The sequence below is a fragment of the Enhydra lutris genome, unplaced genomic scaffold (assembly GCF_002288905.1).
Source record: "Enhydra lutris kenyoni isolate GAN:26980312 unplaced genomic scaffold, ASM228890v2 scaffoldscaffold4, whole genome shotgun sequence".
NCBI classification, from domain to species: domain Eukaryota; kingdom Metazoa; phylum Chordata; class Mammalia; order Carnivora; family Mustelidae; genus Enhydra; species Enhydra lutris.
The window spans coordinates 30,106,056-30,129,250 of record NW_019154088.1 but is presented as its reverse complement, the minus strand read 5'-3'; the positions used below and the strand labels follow the sequence as shown (position 1 = coordinate 30,129,250).

Sequence of the window (23,195 nt, the reverse complement as noted above, 5' to 3'; positions counted from 1 at the left end):
AAAAAGAAGACAGTTTGAAAGATTTCAGCATTTTCAAATACTTAGAGGATGATACAGTGCTTTTCTCGAAAATGTGATTAATAGCTAGTTTTGCTAATTGTTTCTATAGGATTTTTGTGAGCATGGAACAAAGTCTGGATTAAATCAGGGGGCCATTTCTACTCTTCAAAGTAGTGATATTCTTAATTTGGCAAAAGAACAACCTCAGGCCAAAGCTGGCAATGGACAGAATTCTTGTGGAGTAGAAGATGTCCTTCAACTTCTGCGTATTCTCTATATAGTTGCAAGTGACCCTTACTCAAGAATATCCCAAGAAGGTCTGTAAGAATCCGTGTTTCATTTCTATGGCATTTTTAAAAGGAAGTCAGTTTATGTCTTTATTAATTTTATTAATTTTTCAGAAGGTGAGGAGCAGCCTCAGTTTACTTTTCCACCAGATGAATTCACTAGCAAAAAAATCACAACAAAGATTTTGCAGCAGATTGAGGTAATTAGATAGTTGAACTCTATTCTGCAACTTTTTTGGACTTTCAAAGTATTGTTTTCCTTTTCTACTTCTCACCATCTCTACTGTTAGTCCCTGATTCATCTATTTAGGCCATATGGTCCATTGTATTACTTTCTTTCATTAGTTTTAAGAACTGACTCATTTTTGTCTTTTTAAATAATTGCCTTATAACATTGTTATTTGTTAATTTGCAGGAACCATTGGCTTTGGCAAGTGGGGCTCTACCAGACTGGTGTGAACAGTTAACCAGCAAGTGTCCTTTCCTAATACCATTTGAAACTAGACAACTTTATTTCACATGTACAGCATTTGGTGCATCAAGGTAGAAAGTGTTCCCTTTTATATATTTTTAATGTTATATAAGCTCAAAATGTACAAATATACTTTATGTCAAGACTGATGGAAGGAATATATTATTTTGTTTTCTTATGAGTTGTCGGTGTTTAAACATTTTTAAAATTTCTGGCTGGATATATGCTCTCCTACAGTTGACTCTTGAACAATTTCAGGGTTAGGGATGCCAACCCTCCCTGCACAGTAAATATATTATTTATTTTAGAGAGAAAGTTCATGAGTGGGAAGAGGGGAAAAAGGGAGAGGGAGAAGCAGACTCCCTGCTGAATAGGGAGCCCATTGCGGGACTTGATCCCAGGATTCTAGGATCATGACGTGAGCCAAAGGCAAACACTTAACTGACAGCCACCCAGGTGCCCCGAAAAATCATATTTAAAAAGTGTAACTTTTGACTTCCCCAGAACTTTATGAATAGTCTGCTGACCGGAAGTCTTACTGAAACAAACAATCAACATGTATTTTGCATGTTACAGGTATTATGTACTGTATTCTTAGAATAAAGTAAGCTAGGGAAAAGAAAATGTTAAGAAAATCATGAGGAAGAAGAAAAATTTACAGTACTATATTTCTAAAAGAAAAATCCCATATAAGTAGAACCCCGCAGTTCAAGCCTTTTTTTTCTGTCTCCTTCCACAAGATAAAAGTTTCATGAGGGCAGGAATTTTCTGGCAGTTTTGTCACTGATCTAGCTGCAGTTCCTAAAGCAGTGTATATAGCACATTGTAGGTATTTGGTAAATATTTTTTGAATCATTGAGTACCCAGAGTACTTTCAAAGTGATATAAAAGAATTATAATTTAAAACGGAGCTGTTGACTTCCCTGATAAGTTACGCTATTTACAGATCATTTGTGCATGTGGAACTATGGGCCTCTTGTCATAAATGGCATTGGTTATGGTTTTTGTTTTATAGATAAGGAAATTGATTCTCAAGAGTATATAGCTGATTGACCTGAGATTACAAAATAATTGTAGCACACCTAAGAGCAAATCTTTTTATCTTCTTATTCCTACTTCAAGATTCTTTCTCCTACCCTAGATGGGTTAGCTCTGCATTATTGAAAAGAAAATATTTTTATTTTAAAAAAGATTTTATTTATTTATGTTGGAGATAAAGAGTGTAAGCATTTGGAGGAGCAGAGTGAGAGGGACAAGCAGACTCTGGGCTGAGCACAGAGCCCAGTGTAGGGCTTGATCCCATGACCCTGAAATCATGACCTGAGCTGCAATCAAGAGTTAGACAGCTAAGCAACTGAGCTACCCAGGCGCCCCCAAAGATTTTATTTTTAAGTAATTTCTAGGGGCACCTGGGTGGCTCAGTCGGTTAAGTGCCTGCCTTTGGCTCAGGTCATGATCCTGGGGTCCTGGGATGAGCCCTGCATTGGGCCCCCTGTGCAGGGGAGAGCCTGCTTCTCCCTCTCCCTGTGCCTGCTGCTTGCTCTGCCTACTTGTGCTTTCTCTCTGTCTCTCTGTCAAATAAATAAATAAAATCTTAAAAGAAATAAAGATTTTTTAAAAAGTAATTTTTGCATCCAGCATAGGGCTCGAATTTACAACCTGAGAGCAGGAGTCACATGCTGTACCAACTGAGCCAGCCAGGTGTCCCCAAAAGAAAATATTTGAAAGTCAGTTGCATTTTAATGATGGCTTTCAGTTTGTATCACAGTAATAAAGATAGCTTAATGATTTTTTAGTTTCTTCGATAGTTAAGAAATATTCATTTGTATTTTTATGTATCATAGGTTTGGCTATTTTTTTAATTGAAGTATTGACACGCATGTTACATTAATGGCGGGTGTACAACAGTGACTCAGCAACTCCTTACATCATGCTGTGCTCACAAGTGTAACAACTGTTTGTCAACCATACAGTGCTATTATAATTCTTTTGACTGTATTCCCTGTGCTGTTCCTTTTATTCCCCAGTTTGTGTATATTTTGATGTTAGTGGGGTTGGGACCACAGACCTTTATTTTGATCTGTTAATTACTAAAGTAAAGAGGAAAAATACCTACGTATTTTCTCCTTTGTTTAGGAAAATAATACAGGGGTTTATATGTTTTAAGAGAGGAAGCAATAATTTTTGCAATAAGAAAGTGTACTAATTCTGTCATCTAATAAAATACTATTTTTAAAAAAAATAGTTAAATCTTTGAATTATGTTGCTGGTTTAATAGTACATTCAAACTATTACTGAATGTTAGAGCGCCAGAAATATTTTTCTATTTTAGAGCAATAGTGTGGTTACAAAACCGACGTGAAGCTACTGTGGAAAGAACAAGGACCACCAGTAGTGTAAGGCGAGATGATCCTGGAGAGTTTCGAGTGGGTCGTCTCAAGCATGAAAGAGTAAAAGTCCCACGTGGTGAATCACTGATGGAATGGGCTGAGAACGTCATGCAAATACATGCAGATCGGAAATCAGTTCTTGAGGTATCTCACTCACATCTAATTTCTTTTAGTATGCAGGAGTGGCAGAAAACCAGCAAACCTATATGTTCCATAGCATGCAAACCATGTTAGATAGGAATGAAAAATGGAGAGGGATTTCTCTGCCCTCTATGCAAGGCCTTTCCCTTTAGTAGAGCATCTTTTGTAAGAGGATGTCAACTTACCTTTTCAGAGGTCAGGATCTTGTGATTGGTGAGCAGCAAAGAGTATCTTCACTCTTGAGGTGGAAAAGTGCTTGGTCTTTTTTTTTTTTTTTTTTTTTTTTTAAGATTTCTTTCTTTCTTTATTTGACAGAGTGAAAGAGACAGTGAGAGGGGGAACACAAAAAGGGGAGTGGGAGAGGGAGAAGCAGCCTTCCCGTTGAGCAGGATACCCGATGTGGGACTCCATCTCAGACCCTGGGATCACGATCTGAGCCAAAGGCAGATGCTTAACAGCTGAGCCACCCGGCACCCTAAGTCCTTGGTCTTTTTGAAGGACATTACTCCTTTCTGAACAAAGCCTGAACAGAATAATAGTACTCACTAAGGATTCTTTTTGATAGTCTAAATTTTACCTTCATATTAAGCTCTGCTATTAGATATCTGCAGTTTTGGAGTACACTGTTCTATACTATTGTTACACTGTGCTTGGCATTACAACATTAGCCTGTATTGAGAGATGTTAAGCAAATAGCAGTATAAAATGTAATACATTTACTGTAGAGATGTTATTGTAGGCATTGTTGATTATATCCTATATACCTGTTACTCCTAATATGAGGGACAGTGGATGAAATTTCTCTTATAAATGTGAACCAGCTGCTTAAGTTTATCTTTTTTTTTTTTTTTTAAGATTTTATTTTATTTATTTATTTGAGAGAAAGCTCAAGCCAGGGATAGAGGCAAAGGGAGAGGGAAAAGCAGACTCTGTGCTGAGCAGGGAGCCTGACAGCCCGATGACATCTCAGATGCTTAACTGACTGAGCCACCCCAACAGCTCTTAGTTTATCATTTGAATCAGACATTGATCGTGACAAATATGATACATGTCAAAAAAATATAAAAGGCTCTTAGGGCTTTCACTTTAAATTCTCTTCACCTTCATCTAATTCTTCCTACCAGATATATTCCTCTAACTAGGTAAACCTTTATTTTTTTTAAATCATTCACCATATGTTTTTATAAGCTGCCTCAAGTCATTTGTGGAATATGTAGAGTATGGGTAAAAGCCTTTAAAGTTATTGCCTAAACTCAGAAGTGGAAGAGTTTAGGTTTTATGTTAAATAGACACACATACAAAGCTGTATGCCATCTTTTCCTCAAGCAAATGATGTAACCTTTTTATCTAAAATTTGGTTTCCTTTGGTGTAAGAAAAAAAGAGATAAAACCTATTTTTTAGGGTTGATGTGAGAAATAAATTAATCAACAATGTGGTAAACAGTGCTCACCACAGTGTTTAAATATGTAATGGTGTACAACAAATATACTTTTTAGAAAAACTAAATTAAAACTTCTGTGTTGTTTTTAATGTGTATAATATTCTTCTGCTGTTACCAAAAAAAGATGTATTATGTGGCAAGAACGGGATTTTTTTTTTTTAAGATTTTATTTATTTATTTGACAGAGAGAGAGAGATCACAAGTAGGCAGAGAGGCAGGCGGGGGGGGGGGGGGGGCGGAGCAGGCTCCCTGCTGAGCAGAGACCCCCCAATGCGGGGCTTGATCCCAGGACTCTGAGATCATGACCTGAGGCAGAGGCTTAACCCACTGAGCCACCCAGGTGTCTTAAGAATGGGATCTTTTTTTAAAGCTAATTTTTCCTTAAAACTTGCTTATATTTTAGGTTGAATTTTTGGGAGAAGAAGGAACTGGCTTGGGCCCTACATTAGAGTTTTATGCTCTGGTGGCAGCAGAATTCCAGAGAACTGATCTGGGAGCTTGGCTTTGTGATGATAACTTTCCAGATGATGAATCTCGTCATGTAAGATTTTTTTCCCATTTTGTGATTACTTGTGATTCTTCTCTTACTATTAAAAATAGGTTATGCTTTCAGAATTTAAGCCAGGTTTGCTGACTCTCTTTTTATTATTGATTACTCCTGATGCTATTAAAATGTTTTTTCAGTCATCAAAAGCTATTTAATAAAAGGCGTATATATATAAATACTTCAACAAAATTGATAAAGATGTTCAATATTTATGCATCTTTCATCTAATTTTATTTGTATTTCTCCCTCTAAAACACTAGGTTGATCTTGGAGGTGGACTGAAACCTCCCGGATACTATGTGCAGAGATCATGTGGACTGTTCACAGCACCATTTCCACAAGACAGTGATGAGCTTGAAAGGATCACAAAACTCTTTCATTTCCTTGGAATTTTCTTGGCCAAATGCATTCAAGACAATAGACTTGTGGACTTACCTATTTCTAAACCTTTCTTTAAACTTATGTGTATGGGTGACATTAAAAGCAATATGAGTAAGTTAATTTATGAGTCACGAGGCGATAGAGACTTGCACTGTACTGAAAGTCAGTCTGAAGCTTCTACAGAAGAAGGTCATGATTCACTCTCAGTAGGAAGCTTTGAAGAGGATTCAAAATCAGAGTTTATTCTAGATCCCCCCAAACCAAAACCCCCAGCGTGGTTTAATGGAATTTTAACTTGGGAAGATTTTGAACTAGTAAATCCACACAGAGCCAGATTTTTAAAAGAAATTAAAGATCTTGCTGTTAAGAGGCGTCAGATTTTAAGCAACAAAGGTCTTTCTGAAGATGAGAAGAACACGAAATTACAGGAACTTGTGCTAAAGAATCCATCAGGTTCTGGGCCTCCACTTAGCATAGAGGATTTAGGGTGAGTTTTTTATATATGTTTGTCAGCCTAATGGTTGAATAAGTTTTAAAGCTTTTGTTTCTTTGTCCCCAGTAATATGCAATGTATGAGTTAAATAGTCTGTTAAGAACAGTAATATGCTGTAGGAAATATTACTGATATGAATCATTGAATAGTTCATATTATAAAGACAACACTCAGAATACCAGAACATAGTGTATTAATCATCACGTCTCTGGAAGATTATCTGATTTATCAAATATGATTAATTTATATATTTATATGAAAGTCCAAAGCCAAAGACATTCTGAGAAATCATGACTAGTTAATATAGATAGTGTACTTGGGAATGCTCAAAATAGTTTGTATGTAGGCCTTATGCCTGATGGCTTAGCTAACTCAGATGCTACACATCTATTGATAAAACTCTGTTAATTTGTATACATGTAATTATTATACTCTTAGTATGTTTTACTATGATTTTTGGGTTGGCTGAAAGTCTTGCTTTCTTCTTTTAATGGCTAATTTTGAGAAGTTTTGTTTGATAACTTATATATTCAAGGTTTAATTTCATCTTAGGGACAGAGCATGAATAACTTCAGTGAAGCAATAGTTTTTTCTTGGAGAAAAAAAAAAAGTAAAGTTGTTGCTGTCATAATTTTTTGCAAAAACCCTTACTTTGTTAATTTTGTGCCATGAGATAGAAGTGAAATATGGAAAGGTGGTGGTTTTGTGCAATCTTTGCAAAGATTTACCAGCTTTGGTAATGGTTGTCCTAATAGTATTTGTGCACAGGGTTTTTGCATTCAAAAGGGGCCTCATGGAGTGGGTGTCTCAGTCGTTAAGTGTCTGTCTTAGGCTCAGGTCATGATCTCAGGGTCCTGGGATGGAGCCCTGCATCCCCTGCATCCGGGCTCCCTGCTCAGTGGGAAGCCTGCTTCTCCCTCTTCCACTCCCCCTGCTTGTGTTCTCTCTCTCGCTATGTCTCTCTCTGTCAAATAAATAAAATCTTAAAAAAAAAAAAAAAGGTTAAAAAAAAAAGGGGGGGCCTCATACTTAACATCTAAGCTGGTATACTGTTTTTGTTGGAAGGGTAGGGGGGATGGGTTTTCATGGTTTGGGCAGCAATATTTTATTTATTTTTTTAAGTTTTTTTTTTTTTTAATTTGAGAGAGAAAGCATGAGCAGAGGGAGGGGAAGAGGGAGAAGCAGACTCCCCACTGAGCAGGGACACTCCCCAACCCCCCCCCCATGCAGGGCTCCATCCCAGGACCCCGGGGTGATGACCTGAGCCGAAGACAGATGCTGAACTGGCTGAGCCACCCAGAGGTCCCTTTGGCAGCAGTGTTTTAAAAATTAAACACCAACAGTAGCTGAATGTTAATCCACTCCTTTTTGTCTTCCAAGTTTAAATTTCCAGTTTTGCCCTTCCTCAAGAATATATGGTTTTACAGCTGTGGATCTCAAGCCAAGTGGGGAAGATGAGGTAATAAAAATTTTGTTTTTGATATAGTGGTAAGTTCAGAACATCTTCTTAATGAGGCCAGTTGTAGTGGGCGGTGCTGAAATATTCCTAGATATTAACAACAATGTTGGCAAATTTTCCTTTGTAGATGATAACAATGGATAATGCAGAAGAATATGTGGATTTGATGTTTGACTTTTGTATGCATACGGGTATTCAGAAACAGATGGAAGCCTTTAGAGGTAATTTTTTGGGCTCTGTAGCTTAATTTTTTCTCCTTTTATTTTGAGATTTGAAATTGAGGCATTTCTCTTGTCAAGAATTGCAGGTCATCTCTAGATTTGCCCTCTAGTTTTCTGTCTTCCAGATAGTAAGCCCAACAGAGTACCTGGAACAGATGGGAACATTCTCCATCTGTAGTATACCCTCAGCTTGCTCTTGCTGAGTAATGGGGGACTCCCTTTTAGCCTCCATTTCTTCATATGTATGCATACTTCACACATTGCATGATCAGGATGAATTAAACCAAGTGAGAACCTAAGTTCTTCAGGTGAAAATTGAAGCAAAATATATTAGACTGTTCATCACAAACTAGTTTTGAAAATCAGGATATAGCATTGGCTCGCCTTGTATGACACAAAGAGTGGGTTAAGAAATTAATAGAATTTGGCTACTGACCATAGTGACTGAATATCTTTGTTCACATTTACAGTATTAAGCTTAATTTCTGTACTTAAAAGCTTAGCTTGATTTCAAGCTATTTTATTTATATTTGTTTTTCCAAGCATTTATTAATATTTTATTCATATTATGTCCATTTAGTCCATATTAGCTATTTTGATTGGAAATTTGGTTTTTTGACATTGTAACTTAGAAATTGAGTTGTGTATTTTCTTGTTTTTGGTTTTTTGCTGTGTATGATGTAGATGGGTTTAACAAAGTTTTTCCAATGGAGAAATTAAGTTCCTTCAGCCACGAAGAAGTCCAGATGATTCTTTGTGGAAACCAGTCACCGTCCTGGGCAGCAGAGGATATTATTAATTATACTGAACCTAAGTTAGGTTATACACGTGACAGGTATGTATTGGTTATTTTGTAAGATCCACAAAATAGTTTATGTCCCAAAATCAAATGGTAGATTCTCTAAAGAACTATGACTTAGTGAAATGAGAAAGCAGTTTTCATATCCATTGATAAGGCTGAGTTTATATGAAAAGACAACTGAGTCTTTGTTGATGTTAAGATTCTATTTTAATTGTTCACTATTTAAAAAATAGGGTAAGTTGTAAACCCTTAGGCTTCTTTTTTTTTAAGATTTTATTTATTTGAGAGAGAGAGAGCACTAGCGGTGGGGGAAGAGGCAGAGGAAGAAGCAGACTCCCCACTGAGCAGGGAGCCTGACATGAGGCTCAATCCCAGGATCCCAGGATCATGACATGAGCCAAAGGCAGGCACTTAACTGACTGAGCCACCCAGGTGCCCCATTATAAATTAACCTTTATTTTTAAAAAATTTTGAATAGAATAGAAAATTTCAAATAGGAGGTTGAATAGTTGAAAGAATTCCTATATATTCCTTTACCCAGATTCAACTATACTTAATGTTTCTTTTATATTATCTTTTTATACACACACACACACACACACACACACACACACCCTACATGATATATATGTGTGTGTGTGCTGTTTTTTTCTGAACCATTGCATATATCATGTGCCTTTACTCTATAATAGTGGAGTGTGCATTTTCTGAAAATACAGATATTCTTCCATGTATCCATTTTCACGAGCAAATTCATACTATTAACTAATCCATAGTCCATATTGCAGTTTCACTGATGACACCAGTAATGTCCTTCATAGAACTCTCCTCACCACTACGGCCCTGATAATGGAAATCGCATTTGGTTGTGATAGGTTTTTAATCTGAAGCAGTTCTTCTGCTGTTTTTTTCTTTCATACTACTGATATTTTTATGACTACAGGCCCTATATTACTTCTCTTTTCTTTTTTTTTTTTTAAGATTTTTATTTATTTATTTGACAGAGAGACACAGCTAGAGAAGGAACACAGCAGAGGGAGTGGGAGAGGGAGAAGCAGGCCCCCCACAGAGCAGGGAGCCCAATGCAGGGCCCAATCCCAGGACCCTAGGATCATGACCTAAGCAGAAGGCAGACGCTTAATGACCGAGCCACCCAGGCACCCCTACCTTTCTTTTTGAAAGTTTCTAAAGTAATATAACTGAGAGAATACAGTTGACCTCCAGAGCTGAAAATCCATATATGTTTGACACCCCCAAAAACTTTATTACAAGTAGCCTACTCTTGACCAGCTTTACCGATAATACAGCCAGTACGTATTTTAAATGTATATATACTCTATCCTTACAATAAGTAAATAAGTAAACTGGAAAAAAGAAAATGTTAAGAAACTCATGAAGTGGGGAATGCCTGGGTGGCTCAGTCGGTTAAGCATCTGCCTGGGGTTCAGGTCATGATCCTGGGGATCTGGGATTAAGCCCTCAGTCAGGCTCCTTGATCAGTGGGGAATTTGCATCTCCCTCTGCTTGTGCTCTCCCTCCCTTTCTCTCTTGCTCACTCTCAAATAAATACATAAATCTTAAAAAAAAAAAGTACTAAAAAGAATCATGAGGAAGTACACTTGTGGTAAAATAGCATAATGTGTAAACTTGTTGAATCGCTGTGTGTACACTTGAAATTAATATAACATTGTCAACGATACACAAATAACAAAAAAGAAAATCATGAATTAGAGAAAATATATTTGCAATACTCTACTATATAATTTTTTCCAATAAATACAATAGAGTGGATCTGTGCAGTTCAAATCCCTTGTTGTTCAGGGGTCAACTGCATTATGGATTACTTTAACCTTAACTAACATTTATATGGCTTTTTTTTTTCTTTTTTCTTTTTTTTTTTTAAGATTTATTTATTTATTTATTTGACAGACAGAGATCAGAAGTAGGCAGAGAGGCAGGCAGAGAGAGAGGAAGGGAAGCAGGCTCCCTGCTGAGCAGAGAGCCCGATGCGGGACTCGATCCCAGGACCCTGGGATCATGACCCGAGCCGAAGGCAGCGGCTTAACCCACTGAGCCACCCAGGCGCCCGATATGGCTTTTTTTTCTTAAGTCAACTTTTTATTGAATTGTAATAGAAAGTGCACAAATTGCATGTACACCCTGGAGAATTTTCACCAAAGGAAAACACCTGTGTATTGGTACCTGGAACAAGAAACAACTCAAGAATTCCCCTGCCCATTATATTCTTTTTTAATATTAAATCACTATTTCCATTGATCAATTTTTCTTGCATTTGAACTTTAAAAAATGAAATCATACAGTATATATTTTTTAAGGTCTGGCTTCTTTAACATTATGATTATGAAATTCATCCCTGTTGTGGCATGTAGAAATAGTTTATTTCACTATTAACAAAGATGGATTATTTCAGATCCCCTTTGGTAGTTCAGCAACATTTGGGTGAATTATGCAGGTGCATTTTTAAGTTTTTTTGATTTGCTAGCCTTGTTGCATATTTGATCCCTGTACTCCATCAGTATTTCAGTTCTTAACCATTTCTAAGTACAAGACAATCTTTGCATTTAAAGTAGCTTATATCCACTCATTTCATGCTTAGTCAAGAGTCTCTACATAGTACTCTTCTTCTCACATGTTGATAATTGTTTTTTGGCTTATTGCTTGCTTACAAAGTGGTGGTAGTGTTTTTCATTTAAATCCGCTGTCAGAGCAGTAGAACTCTGTTTTTCTCCTTTTAGCCCTGGTTTCCTGAGGTTCGTGAGGGTTTTGTGTGGCATGTCTTCAGACGAAAGGAAAGCATTCCTGCAGTTTACCACCGGTTGCTCAACTCTTCCCCCAGGTGGACTGGCCAATCTGCATCCCAGGCTCACAGTTGTACGCAAGGTACAGACCTTAGCTAGTGAGGAATCCAAATGTAATTTAGTTACTTCAGGATTGAAAGAAATAAATACTTAAAGTCATGGCCTTCTGCTTTTCACTTTTTCTTTGTAGGTTGATGCTACTGATGCAAGCTACCCATCAGTGAACACCTGTGTGCATTATCTCAAGTTGCCTGAATATTCTTCTGAGGAGATCATGAGAGAGCGCCTGCTAGCTGCTACCATGGAGAAAGGCTTTCATCTCAACTGAGCTTCGAAATGGGACACATCAGAGACTTTTTTAAAATACTAGTGAAGCCTCTTGTATTTGTGTGCAGAGAAGTATATGATCCTCTACGCTAATGACACTTGCCTTTATTTCAACCATTAAGGCTTTAAGAACATGTGGAATAAGTTGGTTAGCTGCTAATGACAAAACAAATCCTTTAACTACCCAGCCAGCAAGTATATAGCACAGAACACTGTGTGTTGCTACAAGGGCTTAGTGACTGGAAAAAGGTGGTCCCTACTTGACTGTTCCAAAGAGCAGCTTCTCAGATCCTCAGTGTTCACTGGTAAATTTCTAACAGTGTATTTGTGTAAAGTTTGTTGTTTCATACTTCATACACTACAGTTGCCATCACTGATCCCCTGTTTTGCTGGCTTTTAAGCTACTTGGTCAAAAATCCTGCTTCCTTAAAACATAGAGAGTTAATGAGCATCTCAAGCTTTTTCTTTTCCTTTTTAATGATGCCTGCACTATCAGAGTATTCTAGTGTTCTCTCTTTTGTTTGGCATATAATCATGCACAGCCTTTTTATTTCTTTGAGGTGGGAGTATATTTTTATTTCCTAAATGCCATACTATAAAGATCAAATTCTTAAGTGTGTTTGTGCAGCTCAAAAGTAAAGATATATTAAGGGGAAAAAAGAAAAAACACTGGTCTAGATGCAAGGCACACTTAAAAGCAAGTTTTACTTTTGGTTGTATTTTCTTTGTATATTATAAACATTTATTTAACTTGTTGCAGTTTGAAGTAAAAAATTTCCAAAATGTATGCTCAACAATAATCATTAAAATGTTTGCAGCGTACAAAACTGTGTCATGTGACTATTTCACTGCAACGAGCAGACCTGAGAGCTTAACCAGATATTTTTTATTTTGAGTCACTGAGATTTAGTTTTTTAAAATTCCTACATTTAGAAATGTATTTTTCTATAGTAAATACACTTAACTGAAACTGGAAAGCTAGAAGAAATATATGTTTCCATGCTTGTGATCCAACTTTTGTGTGCTGTCTTAAAGTATTCTTCAGCTAAGAATGGCCCAGTTATTTGTGTTACTTTTTCAACACCAGGTCTGCTACTTATATTGTACCTGCAGGGATGTGTAAGTCTAAGATCCAAGAATGATTTCTCAATGTTCTGTCAGTGTTAGAAGAGACCACCAGGGATACTGCCATTTCCTGGTTTTGAAGTAGAGCTTCTTCTATTTCCATTTCCCAAATTCCCTTGATGTATCACATCTGTGCCCTTAGGTGAAAGAAATGTCACTAGGCCTGATTTAGCCAAATGGCTTTTTTAGGAGTGAAAAGCATTTTTTGGAATTGCCCATTATTTACCTGTTTAAAAGGTACATTCCCTTTCTACATTAGAAGAGATATCTCCCACTACAGTCAGTCGTTTGAGTACTGTTTTTATTCTCTGCATGAGAATGTTGTACTATGTTATCAGTGGCAGCGTTTAAATAATTCATCTTGTTGTTAGTTTCACAGTTCTCTGTGAGAATAAAAGTTAAAATAAAACATAATAGCAATATTTAAATGTATGACCTATGCTTTAATCTAAAAAATAGTGGTGGTGATTGTCTTAATGAAGTCATGGATGCATGACTAAAACGTCATACTAGTGTTAGAGTTAAAATCCAATTTATGTGCTTAGTATTGCCATTTATCTAAATCTGTAAAATGTCTGTCAATAACCCATCTTTTATGAAGACTAATCTAGCACAGGGCTCAGCAAACGATGGCCTGCTGCTTGCTTTGTATTGCCCAAGTGCTAAATACGGTTATAACATTTTTAAGTGGTTTAAAAAAAGCCAAAGAAGAATAATATTTTATGATGTGGAAATTTTATGAAATTCAAACTTCAGTGTCCATAAATAAATAAAGTTTTGTTAGAACACAGCCATGTTCATTCCTTTACGTATTTATCTGTGGCTGTTTTTACACTACAGTGGCAGAACTAAGTGTTTACAGCAGTGACCTTATGGCCCATGAAGCCTAAAGTATTTACTGTCTGGCTCTTTACAGAAGAGGTTTGCTGAATCCTGGTCTAGCACATCGCTGTAGCAGGTAAAATTGATGAGTCTTATACATTCAGTAAATGAAATGTCAGGAGTCTTCAAGATAAAGCTGACCAATCTGAGGCATAAATTTCTTGAGAGTGAAAATCAAAGCTGTTCATCACGGTTCAGCAATAAATTTGAAGGGAAATGATGACACAGCCTAGAAGAACAGATAGTCCTATTACAGTTCACTTTGCATGTGTCAAGTGTTAGGTAACATCTGCTAGGGTCTCCACATATATTAGGTTCTTCAGCTTTCTTTCCTTTGGTATCTACCTAGTATTTTTTTTTTTTAATTGTTATTCTCTAAAGGTACGAAAATCTGTGCCAAGATGTTATCCAAGTGCTATTTTGGTGTGACCTGAAAATTAATTTTGTTCACTCCCTAGTTACTTCTGGTGTACCAGTTTCAGCAGTTACCTGAATGTGCTGCTGATTCAGTGCCTACCAACTAGGACAGTGTTGCCCAACTATGTCTTAGAAAGACCTCCAGAGCACTTAAATCTAGACTGGGCTTTCCCCACACCGTGGCTACTTAAGGCAAAGGGAGGTCTATACATGTGTACCATTTGCCGTTCTGGCGGTCAGAAACCTGCCTTCTGCCTTTCTGAATGAGTCCAAAACAACTTAGGTTTGCTTTTAGAATCCATTATTGACTGGTTGCCTGGCTCTTTATAGATGTAAACTTAGAATACATAAATAGATTTTTAGAAAAAAAGATTTAAAAGAAATCCTTCCCTCACCCCCCACATATAAAAGAAAGAAAAAATAAAAAGCAAACAGTACTGAAAGAATCATCAATTCCTGGAATGTCCATTTATGTCTTCTTTTGGAGGATAGAGTGTTGTAGATGAAAACTTAGAATTCCATAGGATGGTGCAATATCTTAATGTACCAAGACTGTAGTTCTATTGCCTCCATTATATCTTCCTTCCTTCCCAATATGCACATAAAACATGCTTTTACCAAAGATAATTCTGTATGCTTTACTGTTGACTAAAGTAGCAAACGCATCTAGGAACATTTGGAAAGGTCAGGCCATTGCTTTTCTATAGTGACTTAGTTTTCTTTGCTTCAGGACATTCCAAGAGAAGGGGTCGAAGGAATGAGTTAGGGAGGCAGGGGAGAAGGGTTCATATTATGCCAACCTCAAAAGAGATATTCTCTTACATTGTATTTTTAGACTTTGAACTAAAGTAAATTTCACTTACAGATAAGTTTACTAATAAGACAAACCATTTACAACATGGCCTAAAGGATGGTTGTAAGACCGCTCTTTTAATGTGTAACCATTCATTTTTGGTAGTAACATTATAAGTGAATTAATTACATGATGACATTTTAATTGCCAAGTGCAAATAATATGGTTATCAGGCTTTTTAGAAACTGGTAAATGAAATTTAATTCTCAATTTTTATTAGTTACACAATTTTGTAAAGTTTTGACTTAAAACATTTTAAGGAAAAAGAACATTCAGAAAACATTCAAAGTACTATGTGTGTTTAAAATTTTATTGGCTGATAGTTGTCACATGTTCTTCCCATGCTGCTAATCCTGAATTAAACGTGCATAGGGAAGCAGAGAACGAAAAAGTTACCTTCAGAACTCAAAAAAATTTGAACAGGTGGGAAAAAAATGCTTATGTTTAGAAAATAAAACTCGTCGCTTAGTTCAGAGAAAAATTTTTCTTTGTAGACCATATTTTAAAATACAGCTTTGTTTTCCATTTAGGAACTACGGAAAACACCTATTTAAAATGTCTTTGGAAGGACACCCCCTTTTGCAGTGTGCAGTCTTCCACATTTTTTGGGCTACAGATGTAGAGAGGTATTCCCATTTTTACAGGTTGATGTCTGGTAGAGCCTTCTATCATTCAGCTTTCTGACATTTTATCAAGAATGAGTAGAGGGGCAAGAATTCTTGCTCGATTTGTTTCCACAATGCAGCCATTTAACACCATCTCATCCAAAATGATGTGCACTTTATCCAAATTAAACATTATCTAAATTCATATTAAGGAAATTAGTTTGAATTACCAAAAAATGTTAACATGTAACAGTAATAACTTATGACTTAGCCTATCATTTTTTCCCATATAAATTTGTCTAAGCATGAAGTGTATTTGGTGTTTTTTTTTTTTAGACAGAACTTCTGAAATTAGATTTAAGATTGGTGTCCATGTTGGAAATTATTACCTTCACATACACATACACACCTAGTTTCACCTTGGTTAAGCTAACTGGCCAATAGGTACAGAAATAGAATAGCTACTACACCTTTTAGCCAGAGGGAAAGTGATTCTAAGAAGTAGAGAACAAAGCAAGTAACAGTGGCAAGGGCATGACCTGACAAGAACAGTGTTGTCGTCCCAGACACTAATAACATCAACAGTAATAGCCACCATGTTCTAGGCATTGTGTTGAGTGTTTTACATAATTTTTCAGTCTTCTCTACAACCCTACGATATAAATGTTACATATTGTCCTAATTTTACACGGGAGCACATAGGCTCAAAGCCATTGTGCAAAGTCCCATGGCTGATAATTGCCAGAGCTGGAATTTAAGCCCACAGCTTTGGCTCAATGGTTCTACTTCCAGACTTCTCAGGAGGGGCCTGGAGCTACTGAGTATACCCATCCTTAGCCCTCAAACATCCACCCCAAACCAAATGACTTCACAAAACCTCACGTCTTAAGCTATCTCTTCTCTCAGACTAAAGAAAAAAATCATCAAGAGTAGATATGAATGAAGAAAGCAAGGCAATGCTGACTAATTCCCAAGTAGATAAAAATTCTGAAATTCAAGAGAGTTATCTTATATGAATGAACAGTTCTAAAAATACTCGTTTGAGAATTATAAAGCCACATCAGGGTACTGATGTTGCTAGTGGAAAGTTAGTATAGGGCATGGAGGAAGATGAAAATGTTAGCCTATGAGGTCTAGCTAATTGTAAAGAGCTGCTCCCTCCCCCCGGCCCCAGGAGCCCCTTCAGAGAACTTTTCTTTTGTGAAAGGAGAAAGGGAACTAGAATGAGATGATAACAACATTGAGTAATTCTGAATTCTACCCTTTAATAACTTATTTCCATTTCTATGTAAAGAACATGATCCTGGTCTGTTTAAAAACAACAACAGCTGATTGAAACAGATTGTTTCAAATACACAAACTTCAACAAATGAGTGACTTAAATGCACTAGGGAAGTTCATAATTAGTGAATCTTTGTAAAGTGAATCATTACCACCTTTTTTTTTTTTTCAATTATTTCAGACGTTCAAGTCTGTATTGGGTTTGTTTAGTGAAATATGAGGTGTAGAAAATGAGACAACCCTGTGAATGACTTTTAGTTTTCTATTAGGCTCTGCATTAATATCTCATTAAGCTCTGTGCAAATAGTCCTCTAGCAGAATAAACTTTTTCAGGAGCCCATGGGAACTGTCCTTAAATGACCCAGAAAAGAAAAAAAAAAAAAAAAAGCTTTACTCTGATATACCTATTAATAATGTCTTCCAATTATATAGATGATTGCTTTGTCCATGACCAGATGGGACTAGAATATTAGGCTCAATCAGACCCAGAAGCCAGAACTCAGAAGCCAAACAAAGTGCGAATGTCAGCTTGGTACAAAGAAGAGGAGCTGGGGAGCATATGTGGCTACTTGAAACTGGCCTGCAGAACCCTCCCGTCATATTCACTAAGGCAGAATCCCCTGTCTTATTCACTAAGGGCAATGAAAGCCTTAGTGTGTTGAAAATGCCAACTCATCTAAGATGATTTTCTTGGAGAGAGAAGGAGATCTAATTTTAATCTATTTGAACTGGTTCAGGGATTAAGCTACTCTGAAGACTGTGGCAAGTACATGATCTAAAATTCGGGTGTCCCCTTGAGCAAGAGACCAACTGTTTTGAAATTCAGATTAGAATGTGCTGCTAAATCATATCAACCACTGACATCCTCACACTTTAAGGACACGGTCTTCAAGCAAGTCTGAATTTCCTAACATCTTAGAAACATGAGTTGCTCAGTGAGGTCATTCTTGACTGTGGGCATGTGACTGCCTGAGTAGCTGATTCAAACCCTTAATAACCATGTAGCTTTGTGGCATTATAATGGGAAACCACAGACCAAATCCAATGTGAGACAAACTCCTGAAAGCTGATTTCCCCCCCTGGAATCATGTGACTCCTTTAAAATAAGAATCCAGCTGTTGTTTACATCCTGATTTGGTTTATAAACAACTTATACAATAGTAATGGCATTTGGGTTACATGTCAGGGACCAAAAAGATGCCCAGGCAAAGCCCCATGGCAGTAAATAGGCAAACATGCTTCAACCCTGACATCTGGAATAGAATGAAGCAAGAAAGGTCCAGGCTATTGGTCTGTTAATATGGTAAGCTGAGAATGACCATTTCAATAACCTCTGGGTTATACTGAACTTGACTGACTTAAAGATCCTTAAGGCAACTTGGGCACCCTAAAGTTGGAATTGATATGAACTACAGACAGCCTCCCGAAAAGCAGAATCAGAAAACCCCATTTTCTCTCAATCCCGAAACCCAAGAGCCTTTCTGAATTGCTACGTAATGTGGATTGAAGCTGAACATCTTAGGACCCCAGTAATATTAGTGCCACTTGAAACCAATCTTTTAATTAAATATTATTAATATAAATATAACAAATATATATAAATAATATAAATTAATATAATTAAATATTGGTGCCACTTGAAACCAATCTTTTAATTAAAGAGCTTGAAATGTTTCTGGTTCCTATATTGGCATTTTGGTCTCTGGATCATAAGTCACTTTTTCAATATGGTATTTCAATACCATTGTGGTGGTCTACTTATCCTTTAATAAGAGAAAATTGAGCAGCATACATTCGAATGGGATCTGAAAAGCAACTGGCAGGCAGAGCCCAGCCTAGAAACTAAAATCTCTAACTCAAGATTTTGGTCTCAGGTCCCTCGTCTTCTTTTTTGATTTTTCTTTCTTTAAGATCCTACCTAAGCAAAGTTCTTGATAAACTAAGTGGGGTGGGGAAAAATTTGCTCTTGTATTTATACTTTAATTAATATAATTTGCCACGAAATTAGATAAACTGTGTCTATCTACTTTGTGTTCACATTTCCCACAGAAAACTGAATACTCCTATATAGAAGACTATCCTCATGAAGACTGTGCACGGTCCTTGGTATACTCTCCTTGTAAGATAGTCTGCTGTCCACTTTTAGGCTTGGTATTGTCCCTTCTTAATGAGGTCACTGAAAAGGAGTTAATCTTTTTTTTTTTTTTAATGGGTTTTTCCTTAAAGGTCCATTCATATTCTGAGAGCAATAAGACTGTCAGGTGTAATTTTTTTTAAAGTTTTTATGTAAACTAAATCTATATTTATGAAAGCATTATAAAATATAATGAAGTGAAATAATTATGAAAGCATTGGGTCAGGTGAGCCTGTCACTTTCTCTGTTGTATCTCTCCTAAACTCTGTTGTGCCTCCTGACTTGGCTGTCACCATTCCTGAGTAAAAAAAACAGAACTTGGAAGCATGGAGCGAAAGGAGCAGGGGTAAGGCAGAGGGACCTGGTAGGAAGGGGTAGGAACAGATGCATATGGCATCTACAGGACATAGTTCAAGGAAATACCAAGGCAGCAAAGGCCAGTGAGAATCAGGGAAGCCCGGAAGGCAGAACTGTTCAACCTAGAACTTTAACATCCCTTTCCCAGGTAAATGGCTGACTCCCTCAGGGGCTGTTCATAATTTTGAGACTCTTTACTCTTGACAGCACTGACTGAAGTTATCCTGAGATGGTTTTGGCCCCCTTGCTTCTCAGTACCCGCCCTTCCCAAAGACTGGACAAGCTACATGGGCCAGCTCTCACCCCTTGCAGCCCTGCTCTCAGAAAAAGGTGTTCAGAAATTACTACAAGCAGGGGTGGCTTAGTTGGTTGGGTGTTGACTCTTGATCTCAGCTCAGGTCTTGATCTCAGGGTCATGAGTTCAAGCCCTGCACTGGGGTCCACGATGGGAGTGGAGCCTATTTGAAAAAAAGAAATTAAATGATATGTGAACTCCACTTTTGTAGAATATGCTCTTATTAAGACATTCAGATACTCTCATCATATCTGACGCCTCCTTTTCTAATGTTTCTTCAAAACTTCTTTCCTACTTTAGGAATAATTTTGACAACACCAAGAGAGCACAGGGACAGGCACTTTACAAATGTTTTGTTAGGAACTAAATTGCCACAATCTACTCCAGATAACACATTTTTAAAAAAATGTGTCAAATTAAATCTTCTTATTATTTTTTGAAGATTTTATTTATTTCTTTGACAGAGAGCAGAAACAAGGGGAGCAGCAGGCAGAAGAGAGAAGCAGGCTGCCTGCTGAGCAGGGATTCCAATATGGGGCTCGATCCCAGGACCCTGGGATCATGACCTGAGCCAAAGGCAGACACTTAACCTCTGAGCCATCCAGGTACCCCTATATCTAATTTTATAGCCCTGGAAACCCAGAGACTGGTACCAGTTCTGCCCCAAACTACCTCTGTCACTTAGGACAGTCATAGAACCCCTTTGGGCTTCAGCCTTTTCATCTAAAAAATGAGGTTTTTAACCTGATGATGGTAGAGTTTTCTTCTAGCTCCAAAGTACTCAAATCCTAGGACTCTAAAAGTAACTGTCAGGGAGAGGGGAGCTAGTTTACTTCTACCTGACATTATCAAGTCATTGCTGTTATTACCTCAGCAATTCCATGAGGTATTCCATCATACCTCATAAGAAATCCTTTGGTAATGACTTAATTATCGTGACCTTTCTGAGAGAACATGGAGACAATTTCAGTTTATTTAGAAGCTACTGCTTTAGTGTTGGATGGCTTCCTTGGAGAGATTCTTTGTTCTTCTTGCCAGTATTTCCCTAGCCCCTAGTCGAACAAGTACTTTGGTGATTTCTCATTAAGTCAGTGTGAAGTTAGCTCCTATTCAGAGAAGACCTATTCTGGTTTCTGGACCTTAAGGTGTTTGGGATTTTAGGAAAGTAATGACAGAAGGAGAGGCTGATGCCCCACAGTGGGCTCTGGGTCCTGCTCAGGGCCTGAGTGCAAATCTCAGTGGTGCTGAATACTGTTGCCTGGGTGCCTCTGTCCCTCCAGAGAGCACCATGGAAGACAGCTAGCTGAGTCACAGAGGGCAAGCAGCAACGGAAGCCCTTCTTTCTCCCCCATCTTCAACTACAATAAAGAGGTACTTCCACATCACCCATGTGAGCTTTAACGTTCTAGAATTAATTGCTCAGGCTTTTGGGTTTTAAGGACTTAGAAAATGAAAACATGAATGTTCTAAAGATTCTATTTATGTTCCAAAGAATCTATTTAAAAGATTTCTAGAATGTTTTAAATGAATGTTTTAAAAGAATTCTAGAATATTTTAAAAGAATGTCCTAAAGAATCTATTTAAAAGATTTTGGGAAATGCCGGGATGGCTCAGGTGGTTACGTGACTCCTTTTGGCTCAGGTCATGATCCCATGGTACTGGGACTGAGTCCGGCATGGGGTTCCCTGCTCAGTGAGGCGCCTGCTTCTCCCTCTGCCCCTCCTTCCTGCTCACGGCCTCTCTCAGGCAAATAAATAAATAAAAGCTTTAAAAAAATGATTTTGGAATCAGAGAAAACATTCTGGATTCTAGGCCTACCCTATATTTGTGGGGTAGGTGGCTATGGAATATAAAGAGGAGTTCCAGCCTGCTCCTCATTATTTTTCCCCATGTGTGTATGTGGGTTACCATCCCAGGCTCTCTGTCATTCCTGTCCCCAGTCATGGGGAGAGGTCTATACAAGCCCTACCTAGCAACAGGCCCTGGTATATGGGCACCCCATGAGTTCGGGGGACCAGATAGCTGGAGGATGGTCAAGAAGTAGACTGGGGCCCTGCAGGCTCTGGATAAGCATCTTCATCCCATGGAGAGGGATGCTGCTGAAGGAAAGCCAGGTGGGGGTCCCTAAGGCCCATGGCCCAGGAAAGGGATCCTGAGTGTCCAAATCTAAACATAGTATTGCTGGATTCCACTCTAGCCCAAATAAACTGAGTCTTTAAGCCACTTTAAAGGCACCAAATACCAAAAACGTAGTTAAGGTTTTCTATACATTCATACATTAGTAGGTGTGCCCTGAACTGAGGAGGAGATGGACATCTCCCCCATAGCACCATTCACGGGCGCCATTCCCCTATTTACCAGAGGGGGTGGAGACAGTGCCTTTGAATTATGAATTATCTGGAGAATTCAGCAAATCTGGGGTTACAGAACTGAACACATACATTTTGGGAAGCTCACTAGTTGATTCCTAAAAACCATTTTAATTCATGGAATTTGAAGTCTCTGGGTTTTTAAATTATTTATTTTTAAGATTTTATTTATTTATTTGACAGAGATCACAAGTAGGCAGAGAAGCAGGCGGGGGGTGGGGTGGGAAGCAGGCTTCCCGCTGAGCAGAGAGCCCAACACGGGGCTTGATCCTAGGACTCTGAGACCATGACCTGAACCGAAAGCAGAGACTCAAACCACTAAGCCACCCAGGCGCCCCCTGGGCTTTTTTTAGATTTTAAAAAATTATTATTTTAAGTACAATCTACTCCCCAACACAGGGCTCAAACTCATGATCTCAAGATCAAGAGTCCCATGCTCTACCGACTGAGCCAGCCAGGAGCCCCCAGAACTTGAAATCTTAAGTCTACTAAAGGATGTACTAGGGCAAACTTTCTCTATAGAAGCAGGGCCTCAGGAGTCCTCACGCCACATTTCAGCCCAGTGGGTAAAGGAGAATGTGAAGAGTGCGCAGGAACTTATGCACGGCAGATGAATGATTTAGGTCACTGACACGCCCGGCCCCAAGGGTCTGCCCCACCTGACACCAACTGCAACACCGAGTTGCCACTTAGTAGAAGCGTTTTCAAGAAGCCAGAATTTCTGTCCTAATTTCTTGTACTTGGGTCATTCCTCTCTCCTTTCCTTCCTTCCTTTCTTCCTCCCTCCCTTCTTTCCTGCCCCCCTCCCTCCCTCTCTCTCTTTCTTTCTTTCTTTAGATTTATTTATTTATTCTAGAGAGAGAGAGAGCAAGAGTGCCAGGGGAGGGGCAGAGTGAGAGAGAGATGGGAAGCAGACTCCCTGCTCAGTGCAGAACCCAGTGCAATGTGGGGCTCAGGGCTCGATCCCAGAAACCTAACATCATGACCTGAGCTGAAACTAAGAGTCAGACACTTAACCAACTGAGCCACCCAGGCGTCCCAGGTCATTTCTTTTTAAAATGCCATCTGTCTTGTTCTGTGATGTAGGTCTTACTAA

The 23,195-nt window shown here is 38.1% G+C and overlaps 2 protein-coding genes across 5 annotated transcripts in view; one reads left to right on the top strand and one right to left on the bottom strand.

Moving 5' to 3' along the window:
- LOC111158184 (HECT domain E3 ubiquitin protein ligase 1) overlaps positions 1–12,603 on the top strand; it is a 93,511-nt gene extending 80,908 nt beyond the window's left edge. For 2 of the 4 annotated variants that reach the window (XM_022520122.1, XM_022520113.1), the window contains exons 33-43: positions 110–317; positions 402–487; positions 703–830; positions 3,092–3,293; positions 5,136–5,273; positions 5,540–6,147; positions 7,534–7,612; positions 7,740–7,833; positions 8,518–8,668; positions 11,392–11,536; positions 11,645–12,020. In XM_022520122.1, coding sequence (XP_022375830.1) covers positions 110–317; positions 402–487; positions 703–830; positions 3,092–3,293; positions 5,136–5,273; positions 5,540–6,147; positions 7,534–7,612; positions 7,740–7,833; positions 8,518–8,668; positions 11,392–11,536; positions 11,645–11,782 — 1,977 coding nt within the window. In that variant the 3' untranslated portion in view covers positions 11,783–12,020. Of the gene's footprint in view, positions 1–109; positions 318–401; positions 488–702; positions 831–3,091; positions 3,294–5,135; positions 5,274–5,539; positions 6,148–7,533; positions 7,613–7,739; positions 7,834–8,517; positions 8,669–11,391; positions 11,537–11,644 lie in introns of all 4 variants that reach the window. The other 2 variants (XM_022520098.1, XM_022520106.1) reach the window with 2 other exon arrangements.
- A 2,515-nt stretch (positions 12,604–15,118) lies between these two features.
- Positions 15,119–23,195, bottom strand: part of LOC111158541 (adaptor related protein complex 4 sigma 1 subunit) — a 52,117-nt gene continuing 44,040 nt past the window's right edge. Inside the window, exon 6 of the mRNA XM_022520635.1 lies at positions 15,119–15,859. Within this exon, the coding sequence (XP_022376343.1) occupies positions 15,731–15,859 (129 nt within the window). The 3' untranslated portion in view covers positions 15,119–15,730. The remainder of the gene's footprint in view (positions 15,860–23,195) is intronic.